This window comes from Mustelus asterias, chromosome 10 (assembly GCF_964213995.1).
Source record: "Mustelus asterias chromosome 10, sMusAst1.hap1.1, whole genome shotgun sequence".
NCBI lineage: Eukaryota > Metazoa > Chordata > Chondrichthyes > Carcharhiniformes > Triakidae > Mustelus > Mustelus asterias.
In genome coordinates this window covers 126,050,163-126,062,999 of record NC_135810.1, presented here as the reverse complement: position 1 = coordinate 126,062,999, position 12,837 = coordinate 126,050,163, and the positions used below count along the sequence as shown (strand labels likewise).

The following is a 12,837-nucleotide window of genomic DNA, read 5'->3' as shown; positions in this document are numbered from 1 at the left end:
AGGCACCAACTCGAAAGATCCTCACAGAATTGAAATCCTTCCTGGGGTTAGTTTCTTCCAAATTTGCTTCTTTACTGGCTGCCTTGCCTACCTTACCACAAAAACATCAAATGTGCTCTTGGGGGGGTACCACAACCGGGGGCTTTCAACAGCGTTGTTCAGTAACTTTTGTCCTCATTTATTGGCCCATTTTGACCCCAAAAAGGACCTTATCTTGACATGTGATGCCTCCCCTTAGTGTTGGGCCGGTAATGGCACATCACTGGAGAGATGGCAAAGAGAAGCCTATTGTGTGCATGCATCTAGGACCCCCTCAGACACTGAGCGGAGGCATTTCCAGATCGAGAAAGTGGCGTCTTCATTGTTAAAAATTCCATCAATGTGTCTACAGTAGACGTTTCATCATAGTAACTCATCATAAACCATTGCTGGGACTTTTTAAAGAAGACAAGGCAATATCCCCATTGCCTCCGCCCAGATACAGTGTTGGGCCTTGTTATTGGCAGCTTTTGAATACTTCCTAGAGCACTGCCCCGGGATCCAGATAGTTGATACCGATGCACTGAATCATCTGCCGTTGCCCGTAGGCCTGGCTTCACCACCACTGTGGAAAAGGTCGTGATGACCCTCAATTTTCTGGACGCCTTGCCTTTATCTGCAAGGCAAATCAAGGCCTGGACACAAAGGACTCAGTCCGATCTAAATTCAAATCTATAATAATGGGGGATTCAGAGGACAGCCCTCAGATGAAATGAAACACTACTGAAGAAGGAAGGTGAGTTGAGTATTGAAGATGGCATCATCCTCTGGGGTTCATGGGTAGTTGTCCCTCACCCAGGACGATGCCCGATACTTATGGAATTACATAATGTTCATCCTGGGATTGCGAAGATGTAAATGCGAGCGGTAAGCTATGTATAGTGGCCTGGTCTTGATGCAGACATTACCAACTTGGTCAGACAGTGTGAGTCATGCCAGGAAAAACTCACCCTCAGCCTCCCTACATCCAGGGGAATGGCCTGGTAGGCCCTAGGTGCAAGTGCATGTGGACTTCACTAGCCTTTTTTTGGGCTCCATGTTTTTAATTATGGTCGACGTGCAGAAACTCAACTAGATTCTGCAAGAGCAAGCCAGAGGCTCGGAATACTGTGGCGAGTAACTCACCTCCCGACTTCCCAAAGCCTATCCACCATCTACAAGGCACAAGTCAGGAGTGTGATGGAATACTCCCCACCTGTTTGGATGGGTGCAGGTCCAACAACACTCAAGAAGCTCAACACCATCCAGGACAGAGCAGCCACTTGAGTGGCACCACATCTACAAACATTCAATCCCTCCCCCACCGATGCTCAGTAGCAGCAGTGTATACTATCTACAAGGTGCACTGCAGCAATTCACCAAAGATCCTTAGGCAGCACCTTCCAAACTCACAAGCACTTCCATCTAGAAGGACAAAGGCAGCAGGTACATGGGAACACCACCACCTGCAAGTTCCCCTCCAAGCCACTCACCATCCTGACTTGGAAATAAATTGGCGTTCCTTTGCAGTCCCTGGATCAAAACCCTGGAATTCCCTCCCTGATGGCATTGTGGGTCAACCCAAAGCACATGGACTGCAGCGATTCGAGAAGGCAGCTCACCACCATCTTCTCAAGGGCAACTAGGGATGGGCAATAAATGCTGGCTGGCCAGCGACACCCATATTGCACAAATGAATTTTTTTTTAAAATCCAAATGGTTGTAGGTACTTCCCATGCTACCACTGAGAAACTACGACAAGGTTTCTGTATGCGTGGGATACCTGAACTCCTGGTTTTTGATGATGGCAATGCCTTTACAAATTTCAGAGCTTCATCCGACGGAATCAAACACATTCGGACAGCACCCTATCACCCGGCATCGAATTGGTTGGCTGTCCGTGTAGTGCAGACTTTTCAGCTTGGCCTGAAGAATTTGGAGAAAATCCAACAACAGGTCAAACAGAACAGAAAGGGTTCCATCCAAACAAATTCTCTGATCACCTGAACAAACTGGAAAAGGAATTCAACAAACAATTTCAGGAGTTAAACAAGATGGAACAAATCATTACGTTTATCTCGAATCCTTTTCTTCATGTGGACCTTGGAGCACTGACAGCAAAATCTCAGCAGGTGTTTGAACAAAACAGTGAACTTGACATGGAAATAATCACCACGCAACTTGACATCGAGCTGAAAGCTCGGTCGGGGGCAGACCTTTGGGGGCCTCTTCTGACACTGTGTGCACTCAAGGTGAAGGCCGCCTTTGCTTCCACCTACCTCTGCGAGATGGCTTTTTCCCAGATGAAAATCATCCAATCCAGGTACTGCGCTTGTCTCACAGATCCCCATCTGATGGACTTTGAGACTGTCCATCTCAAACTATGACCCAGACTTCACAGCACTCACAGAGTGTGCAAGCACAGGTGCTACACTAAGAATAGGTTTGTGTTGTACATAGCGTACATTTTTGGGGGTTTCAGTGAAGTTGAATTTTTTAAGAGTCGTTCTTGAGCTGCATTTAGATTTTAAAAGTGATCTTGTGTTTAAAAAGGTTGGAGAACGCTGCTCCATTTAATTTCTCTCTCTCTCCATCTCTTCCTCGCCCTTTTACTTGTTTGGAGATGTATCTGTGGAGGAATGGGTGAGATTTCCTTCTTTGGCAGTATTCCTGGAGAGAGATTGCTATGAAATTCCTTTTCCTAAGTTGGTAGCAGGGATGGTGGAGCAGCCCACGTAAGTGGATCTTAGGAAGAGATCTTCGAGTGTTGAGAGCTCTCGTCAAAGGTTTTTCAACAGAGAACAACCTCTCCCTTTCCATGAGCTGTTTTCCAAGGAGCAAAGTTGTGAAATTATGGAAATAAGACAGGAAGCAGGAAGTGTTTGGATAGAAATGGATAAAGGTAATGAGGATGATGAAATATCTTTGGAGGGGAGAGTGAGGAGGATATCAGATTGCAGATAGGAAACCTCCATAAAGTTCAGCTCATTCAAAATTTTGCTGCCCACTTCCAAACTTGCACCAAGTCACCAATCACCCCCCATGTTCGCTGGCCTACACTGGCTCTTGGTCCGTGTTTTCAAACCCCTCCATGGCCTTGACCCTTCCTCTCACTGTAACCACCTCCTCCAGCCCCTCAGGGACACCTAGATTCCTTCAATTCTGACTTCTTAATCATCGCTGATTTTAATCACTGTCTATGCTCACAGCTCTGGTATTCCCTCCAGACAGTTCTCTCCCTCTCTCCTGCTCCTTCCTTATGACATTCCTTAAAACCTACCTGTTTGGCCAAACCTTTGGTGACTAGACCAAAGAGCTCTGTATGTGGCTCAGGATAATTTGTTTGATAATGCATCTGGGAAGTATCTTGGGATGTTTTACATTGAGGCATGGTGTAAAGGTTGTTTTAGAAGCTCCAGGCATTACCTGTTAATTTTGTTTAATGTGAGTTCACAAAGCATCCTTCCCTTACCTTGCATTAAGTTGATCTTTCTCTACACCCTAGCTATGACTGTAACACTACATTCTGCACTCTCTCCTTTCCTTCTCTATGAACGGTATGTTTTGTCGGTATAGCGCGCAAGAAACAATACTTTTCACTATGATAATACATGTGACAATAGATCAAATCAAATCAAAATCACAGAAATTTAACAACATCCTTTGTGTCTCACTGGGCACATTTACTGTAGCCAAACAGTCTTGCCAGTGGTAATGCGGGGAGAGAAGCATTGTGATGGGGCGGTGGGGGGTTGCTGTGCAGTGTGTTTCAGCGGAGTGTGAACAATGTAGAGCGAGAGTGTGCAGTGTGCTGGCCAGTGCAGTGATGTATGCTTGTGTTTTGGGGTAAAGCCTGCATGCTGCTGTAGTATGTTGGGACTGGGTTTGTTGTGTCTAAAGTTTGTGGGTTTTACATGGTTCCTGCATTCTCTGCTCCAGCCAGTTCTGGCTGCTGCAGCCCCCTCTCTCCCAGCCAGTGACTCATGTTTCATATTCTATAGTCGCTGAGCTCTGCAACACTGGCAAGCTGCCATGGACTGAGTCATGGTGCCAGCGTTTTGTTTCCACAGAGAGTGTGGCTCAGACATTCATTGAGTGCCTCCCAGAGCTCAGGGTGAGGTTCCTGTAGTTGGAGATCAGTGTGAACTTCACAGCTATATAGCACCTCCGTTGGGCAAATTCTGTCAGACCAACCCAGCACGCACTGTCTCTCGTGTCTCTCTTTTTCGCTGTCGTTATGGCTTCCTTTTATTCTCTCCACACATCTCTTTAAAAACTTCCCTATATATTCTTTCCTTCTCTGTTTTCTCAGAGGAATGTCTATGCTGTTCCTGTACATTTAGGTTGAGCCAGATATTAACCAGGTAGTGTTCTTTGCAGCCTTGTGTCGCTATTCCCCAAGGCACCCCAGCTCAGCCCCATTACCCACTCATCTCCGGAGACACCCTATCTCTCCTTCCGAAGGAGTGCTCTCCCCTTTTCAACCCTCCTAAAGTGTCCTTGCTCTATTCGCTGCCCCCCTCCCCCCTACTGGCCCTGAAGTGCTTTCACCCCTTGCCCCCTCCCATTTCCTGTGGCCATCATTCCTCTTTGACCATTTTGGCAACTTCATAGAAATTTGTGTAAAATACCTTGAGACCCTGAAATAACCTGTCTGGAATGTCGGATAAAAGCACATCTGTGCTCCCAAACATCACTTTACAGTTTCATTATGTGTTTCACCAATTGCAGTAGGCTTTGGAATGATTATAGCATGCCGCCAGAGGCATTATTAATTATTGCCCCAATAAGACCACGCCCAAATCCAAGTTTAATTCTTGCTCCAGAACCCTGTCATTTGATCAAGCGAATCCCACAGCCAGAATTCACCTCCACTTTGCAACAGACGCTGACAGGCCAGTGCTCACCCTGTGCACATTGCATGTACAACACTGCGCAAAACCTAGAGTGTGCCTGAGAACTGGGGCAAAAGCTGGAGAGTCTGGAAGACGGTTCACCACCACCTTCTCAAGGACAACTAAGGATGGGCAATAAATGCTGACCAGCCAGCGACGCCCAAGTCCCACGAATGAATAAAAAAACTGAGGATGGGAATATTTGTGGAGCCTCCTCCAGTGAGTTGTTTAATTGTCCACCACCATTCATGGCTGGATGTGGCAGGACTGCAGAGCTTAGATCTGATCTGCTTAGTTCTGTCCAATACTTCTCTTTTTTCCATTTGGCATGCAAGTAGTCCTGTGTTGGAGCTTCACCAGGGTGACACCTCAGTTTTAGATATGCCCGGTGCTGCTCCCAGGATGCCCTCCTGCACTCTCTGAGCCAGGGTTGATCCCCTGGCTTGATGGTAATGTTTGAGTGGGGGATATGCCGGGCCATGAGGTTACAGACTGTGCTGGAGTACAATTCCGCTGCTGCTGATGGCCCACAGGGCCTCATGGATAACCAGTCTGGAGTTGCTTAGTCGGTCCATCGTGTCAGCCTGTTCCTGCCCCACTGAACTCATTTCTTCCAATCTTCACTCCATCCACTGTCGTCTTGTCTAGTCCCTTTCCACCTAAATCCGCTACATCCACTGCTGCTATCTGACTGGGATGATTTCTTTTTGCAGGGATGACCATGGCTTCAGTCCCCTTCACTGGGCCTGCCGTGAGGGTCGATCCAATGTTGTTGACATGTTGATAATGCGAGGAGCTCGAATCAATGTGATGAATAGGGGTGATGACACACCCCTGCACCTTGCTGCCAGCCATGGGCACCGGGATATCGTTCAAAAGGTAGGATATTTTCTCAAACTCACAGGTTACACCTTATCTCTGTGCTGTGGAAGACTGTAATCTTTTAAAATCAAACAAGAATCTAACCTCTTTTACACAGACTAACCCCACCTACCCAAGTTCTGTATCCCTCAACCCCACCTATCCACCTTCTCCTCATATCCCTCAAAGAAGCACAGAACCACAGAATTGTTACAGCGCAGAAGAAGGCCATTTGGCCCGTCGTGTCTGCACCGGTTCTCCAAACGAACATCATTACTCAGTGCCATTCCCCTGCCTTTTCCCTGTACCCCCTACACATTGTTTCTATTCAAATAATCATCTAACGTCCTCCTGAATGCCTCGATTGAACCTGTCTCCACCACGTTTCCAAACCCACGACCACTTCCATCTAGAAGGACAAGGGCAGCAGATACATGGGAACACCACCACCACCTGTCGTTCCCCTCCAAGCCACTCACCGTCCTGACTTGGAAATGTATTGAAGTTCCTTCACAGTCAAAATCCTGGAATTCCCTCCCTAATGGCATTGTGCGTCAACCCACAGAACATGGACTGCAGCGATTCAAGAAGGCAGCTCACCACCACCTTCTCAAGGGCAACAAGGAATGGACAATAAATTCTGGCCAGCCAGCGACGCCCATGTCCCACGAATGAATTAAAAAAACACTTCCAGGCGGTGAATTCCAGACCCAAACCATTTGCTGAGTGAAAAAGTTTTTTCTCCCATCACATTTGCTTCGTTTACAAATCACTTTAAATCTGTGCTCTCTCATTCTCGATCCTTTTCTGAGCAGAAACAGTTTCTCCCTGTCTACTAGCCCCTTCATGATTTTGAACATCTCTATCTAATCTCCTCTTAGTCTTCTTCTCTCTAAAGAGATCAGTCCCAATCTCTCCAATCTATCCCCATAACTGAAGTTTCTCATCCCTGGAATCTCTTCTGCCCTCTCTCCAATGCGTTCATATCCTTCCTATAGTGCGGCACCCAGAACTTACGTTATTTAACTGATGTTAGACTGACTGGTCTGTAATTGCTGGGGCTATCCTTACAACCATTTTTAAACAAGGGTGTAATATATCCAATTTTCCAGTTCTCAGGCATCTCCCCTGAGTTGAGAAAATACTGGAAGATTAAGGCCAACACTCCTGCAATTCCATTCTCAGTTCCTTCAATATCCTTAGTAAGAAGTCTCACAACAGGTTAAAGTCCAACAGGTAAATAAACCTGTTGGACTTTAACCTGGTGTTGTGAGACTTCCTACTGTGTCCACCCCAGTCCAACGCCAGCATCTCCACATCATCGTCAATATCCTTGGATCCATCTCATCTGGTCCCGGGGCCTTGTCAACTTTCAGTTCCAACAGTCTATTGAACACTACCTCCTTATCAATTTGAACCCTTCTGGGCACAGAGTTTCCTCGTCTGTCACCATGTTCTGGGGAGCACCTACTTCCTTGGTAAAGACAGATGCAATATTCCAGCTGAGGTCTAACTAGAGTGTAGAATAAGTTCAGCATTACCTCCTTGCTCTTGTAGCCTATGCCCCTGTTAATGAAACCCAGAATACTCTATGCTTTATTAACTGCCACCTATCTGCCCACTCCACCAACATGTCCTTTTGAAGTTCCACACAGTCCTCTTCACAGTTTACAGTGCATCCAAGTTTTGTTATTTGCAAACTTTGAAACTGTCCCATGCATTCCAGGATCTAGATCATTAATATATACCAGGAAAAGCAAGGGTCCCAAAACTAACCTCTGGGGAACACCATTACAAACCTTCCTCCAGCCCAAAGAATATCCTTTGACTCTCTGATTCCTATTATTCAGCAAATTTTGTAAGCACCTTGTTATTGTCCCATTCAATCCCATGTGAACTAATCTTGGGTATTAACCTTTTGTGTGGTATCTTATCAAATGCCTCCTGGAAGTCCAGATATACGACATTAACAGGGTCTTCATTATCCCTTCATAAGACCATGCTGACTCTGATGGATTTCATTTTGGTTTTCTAAATGTCCTGCTGATACTTCCTTTGTAATAGATTCTAACAAATTTCCAACAACAGATGTTAAAGCAATTGGCCTATTGTTTCCTAAGTTTTGCCTCCCTCACTATTTGAATAAGGGCGTTATATTAGCATTTTTCCAATTCATTGGAAGCATTCCCGCATCCAGGGAATTTTGGAATATTATAGGTAATGGATCCAATATCTCCAACGCCATTTCCTTTAAGATATAGAACATAGAACATAGAACAGTACAGCACAGAACAGGCCCTTCGGCCCACGATGTTGTGCCGAGCTTTATCTGAAACCAAGATCAAGCTATCCCACTCCCTATCATCCTGGTGTGCTCCATGTGCCTATCCAATAACCGCTTAAATGTTTCTAAAGTGTCTGACTCCACTATCACTGCAGGCAGTCCATTCCACACCCCAACCACTCTCTGCGTAAAGAACCTACCTCTGATATCCGTCCTGTATCTCCCACCACGAACCCTATAGTTATGCCCCCTTGTAATAGCTCCATCCACCCGAGGAAATAGTCTTTGAACGTTCACTCTATCTATCCCCTTCATCATTTTATAAAGCTCTATTAAGTCTCCCCTCAGCCTCCTCCGCTCCAGAGAGAACAGCCCTAGCTCCCTCAACCTTTCCTCATATGACCTACCCTCCAAACCAGGCAGCATCCTGGTAAATCTCCTCTGCACTCTTTCCAGCGCTTCCACATCCTTCTTATAGTGACCTTAAGATGTAGGCCATCAAGCCCTGGGAACTTGTCTGCCTTCAGTCCCAGTACTTTTTCCCGAGTGACGATGATTGTTCGAAGTTCCTCCCTTTCTATTTCCTCTGCATTTTCTGTTACTAATTGGCTAATACTTGTGTCCTCCATTGTGGAAACTGAGCGAAAATCTTGATTTAGTATCTCAGCCTTTCCTGCGTTCCCCACTATTATCTCCCCAGCCTTAACGTCCAAGGGACCAACATTCACTTTAGCTGCTCTCTTCATCTCTATATACTTATGCTGTCCGTTCTTACATTTTGCACCAGTTTTCTTTCATAATTTATCTTTGCTCTTTTTATTACTATTTTAGCGATCCTTAGATCTTTAAAAGCTTCCCAATCTTCCAGCCTGCCACTGGCCTTTGCAATACGCTGTGCCTTCGTTTTTGTCTTTGTTATCCTTCACTTCCTTGTTGAGCCACGAATGTCTTTCCCCCCTCGTACCACCTTTCCTCCTCTCTGGAATATATTTTAGTTCGGAGGACTTGAGTAGCTCCTTAAACATCTGCCTGTGTTCATCAATTGTCCTAGCTTGTAGTCTTCCTGCCTAGTTCACTAGGGTCAGGAGAGGCGACGGCCCAGTGGAATTATTGCTAAACTATTAATCCAGACACTCAGCTAATGTTCTGGGGTCCCTGGGTTCAATTCCCGGCTTGGGTCACTGTCTGTGCTGAGTCTGCATGTTCTCCGTGTCTGCGTGGGTTTCCTGGGTGCTCCAGTTTCCTCCCACAGTATGAAAGACGTGCTGATTAAGGTGCATTGACCCGAACAGGCGCCGAAATGTGGCGACTAGGGGAATTTCACAGTAACTTCATTGCAGTGTTAATGTAAGCCTTCCTAGTGACTAATAAATTAACTTTAACTTTACTTGTAGTCTTCCTGCCCAGTCCACCCGGGTCAGGGGTGGCGATTGCCGAGTGGTGTTATCGCGAGACTCTTAATCCAGAAAATCAGCTAATGTTCTGGGGATCCGGGTTTGAATCCCACCCGGCAGATGGTGGAATTTGAATTCAATAAAAAATATCTGAAATTAAGAATCTACTGGTGACCATGAAACCATTGTTGATTGTTGGGAAAACCCATCTGGTTCACTAATATGCTTTGGGGAAGGAAATCTGCCGTTCTTACCCGGTCTGACCTACATCTGACTCCAGAGCCACAGCAATGTGGTTGACTCTCAACTGCCCTCCAAGGGCAACTAGGGATGGACAATAAATGCTGGCCCAGCCAGCGACGTCCATGTCCCACGAATGAAATAGGGCAAAGTGGTAGGGAGGCCATGGAGCCTTTACAGATTAAAGGGGAGGAGGTGCTCGCTGTCTTGAGGCAAATCAGAGTGGATAAATCCCCAGGACCAGACAGGGTATTCCCACGGACCTTGAGGGAAGCGAGTGTTGAACTTGCAGGGGCCCTGGCAGACATATTTAAAATGTCAGTATTCACGGGGGAGGTGCCGGATGATTGGAGGGTGGCTCATGTTGTTCCGTTGTTTAAAAAAGGTTCCAAAAGAAATCCGGGAAATTATAGGCCAGTAAGTTTGACGTCGGTGGTGGGCAAGTTATTGGAAGGTGTGATAAGGGATAGGATCTACAAATATTTGGATAGACAGGGACTTATTAGGGAGAGTCAACATGGCTTTGTGCGTGGTAGGTCATGTTTGACCAATCTATTAGAGTTTTTCGAGGAGGTTACCAGGAAAGTGGATGAAGGGAAGGCGGTGGATGTTGTCTACCTGGATTTCAGCAAGGCCTTTGACAAGGTCCCTCATGGGAGGTTAGTTAGGAAGGTTCAGTCGCCAGGTATACATGGGGAGGTAGTAAATTGGATTAGACACTGGCTCAATGGAAGAAGCCAGAGAGTGGTTGTGGAGGATTGCTTCTCTGAGTGGAGGCCAGTGACTAGTGGTGTGCCGCAGGGATCGGTGTTGGGTCCATTGTTGTTTGTCATCTATATCAATGATCTGGATGATAATGTGGTAAATTGGATCAGCAAGTTTGCTGATGATACAAAGATTGGAGGTGTAGTGGACAGTGAGGAAGGTTTTCAAAGCTTGCAGAGGGATTTGGACCAACTAGAAAAATGGGCTGAAAAATGGCAAATGGAATTTAACGCAGACAAGTGTGAGATATTGCACTTTGGAAGGACAAACCAAAGTAGAACGTACAGGGTAAATGGTAGGACTCTGAAGAGTGCAGTTGAACAGAGAGATCTGGGAATACAGGTACAGAATTCCCTAAAAGTGACGTCACAGGTGGATAGGGTCGTAAAGAGTGCCTTTGGTACATTGGCCTTTATAAATCGGAGTATCGAGTATAAAAGTTGGAGTGTTATGGTAAGGTTATATAAGGCATTGGTGTGGCCGAATTTGGAGTATTATGTACAGTTTTGGTCACCGAGTTACAGGAAGGATGTAAATAAGATTGAAAGAGTGCAGAGAAGGTTCACAAGGATGTTGCCGGGACTTGAGAAGCTGAGTTACAGAGAGAGATTGAATAGGTTGGGACTTTATTCCCTGGAGCGTAGAAGATTGAGGGGAGATTTGATAGAGGTGTATAAGATTTTGATGGGTATAGATAGAGTGAATGCAAGCAGGCTTTTTCTGCTGAGGCTAGGGGAGAAAAAAACCAGAGGGCATGGGTTAAGGGTGAAAGGAGAAAAGTTTAAAGGGAATATTAGGGGGGGCTTCTTCACGCAGAGAGTGGTGGGAGTGTGGAATGAGCTGCCGGATAAAGTGGTAAATGCATTTAAGAAAACATTGAAGAAAAACTTGGACGGGTTCATGGATGAGAGGGGCGTGGAGGGATATGGTCCAAGTGCAGGTCAGTGGGACCAGGCAAAAAATGGTTCGGCACAGACAAGAAGGGCCAAAAGGCCTGTTTCTGAGCTGTAATTTTCTATGGTTCTATCTGTCCTGATGCTGATGTCATTGCCTTTGTTTATCTCCAGAACGGGAGTGTGGAACTCCAGTTTCTCATCCTCAGATTTGAAATTCTTGCTATGATCACGCTTCCCTCGATGATCCTAAACTGAGATCATTTATTAGCTGTACCTCATTACACAATACCAAATCTAGAATAGTCTGCGCCCTGGTTGGTTCCACAACACATTGCTCCAAAAACAATCTCTAATACATTTAATTAACTCTCCCTCGAGGCTACCATTACCAATTTGATTATTCCAGTCAATATGCATATTAAAATGATTATTGCTGTACCTTTACCACAAGCCCCAGTGTTTCTTGGTTTATACTGTGTACCACTGCAGAACTACTGTTTGGGGGATCGATAGATTACTGCCACCAGGGACTTCTTTCTCTTGCTATTTCTTATTTCTACCCAGACTGATGCTATGTCTTCACCTCCAGTGTCTACATCATTTGTCAGTACAGCCCTGACCTTCCTTAACTAACAAAGCTACACCGCCTCCTTTTCCTTCCTGCCCATCCTCCCAAAATACTGAGTACCCTTGAACATTCAATTCCCAAATCTGGTTTCCCTGCAGCCATGTACGGTGGCACAGTGGTTAGCACTGCTGCCTCACAGCACCAGGGACCCAGGTTCAATTACGGTCACAGGTGACTGTGTGGAGTTTGCACGTTTTCCCTGTGTCTGCGTGGGTTTCCTGCGGGTGCTCCAGTTTCCTCCCACAGTCCACAGATGTGTGGGTTAGGTTGGTTGGCCATGCGAAATTAACCTGAGTGTCAAGGGGATTAGCAGGGTATGTATGTGGGGTTATGGGAATAGGGCCTGGGTGGGATTGTGGTCACTGTAGACTCGATGGGCCGAAGGGCCTCCTTCTGCACTGTAGGGATTCTATGATTTTATGATCACCACTGAATCATATTCATTTGTCTCTATTTGCGATATTAACTCAGTAATTTTATTCTGAATGCTTCATGCATTGCGATACATTCAAAACATTTGTATTTTTCTGTAATTTCCCTGCAGATTTGTTCCTCTACATCTTTCTCACTAGAATCATAGAGTCATACAGCGCAGAAGAGGCCCTTCAGCCCATCGAGTCTGCACTGACACATTAGAAACACCTGAACTTCCACCTAATCCCATCTGCCAGCACTTGGCCCATAGCCCTGAATGTTATGACGCGCCAAGTGTTCATCCAGATACTTTTTAAAGGATGTGAGGCAACCCGCCTCCACCACCCTCCCAGGCAGCGCATTCCAGACCCTCACCACCCTCTGGATAAAACGGTTTTTCCTCAACATCCCCCCTAAACGTCCTGCCCCTCACCTTGAACCT

The 12,837-nt window shown here is 46.0% G+C and overlaps 1 protein-coding gene across 2 annotated transcripts in view; it reads left to right on the top strand.

Moving 5' to 3' along the window:
- ilk (integrin-linked kinase) overlaps nt 1-12,837 on the top strand; it is a 128,384-nt gene that overhangs the window by 76,305 nt on the left and 39,242 nt on the right. For both annotated transcript variants that reach the window (XM_078222690.1, XM_078222689.1), the window contains exon 3: nt 5,627-5,792. In XM_078222690.1, coding sequence (XP_078078816.1) covers nt 5,627-5,792 — 166 coding nt within the window. The remainder of the gene's footprint in view (nt 1-5,626; nt 5,793-12,837) is intronic.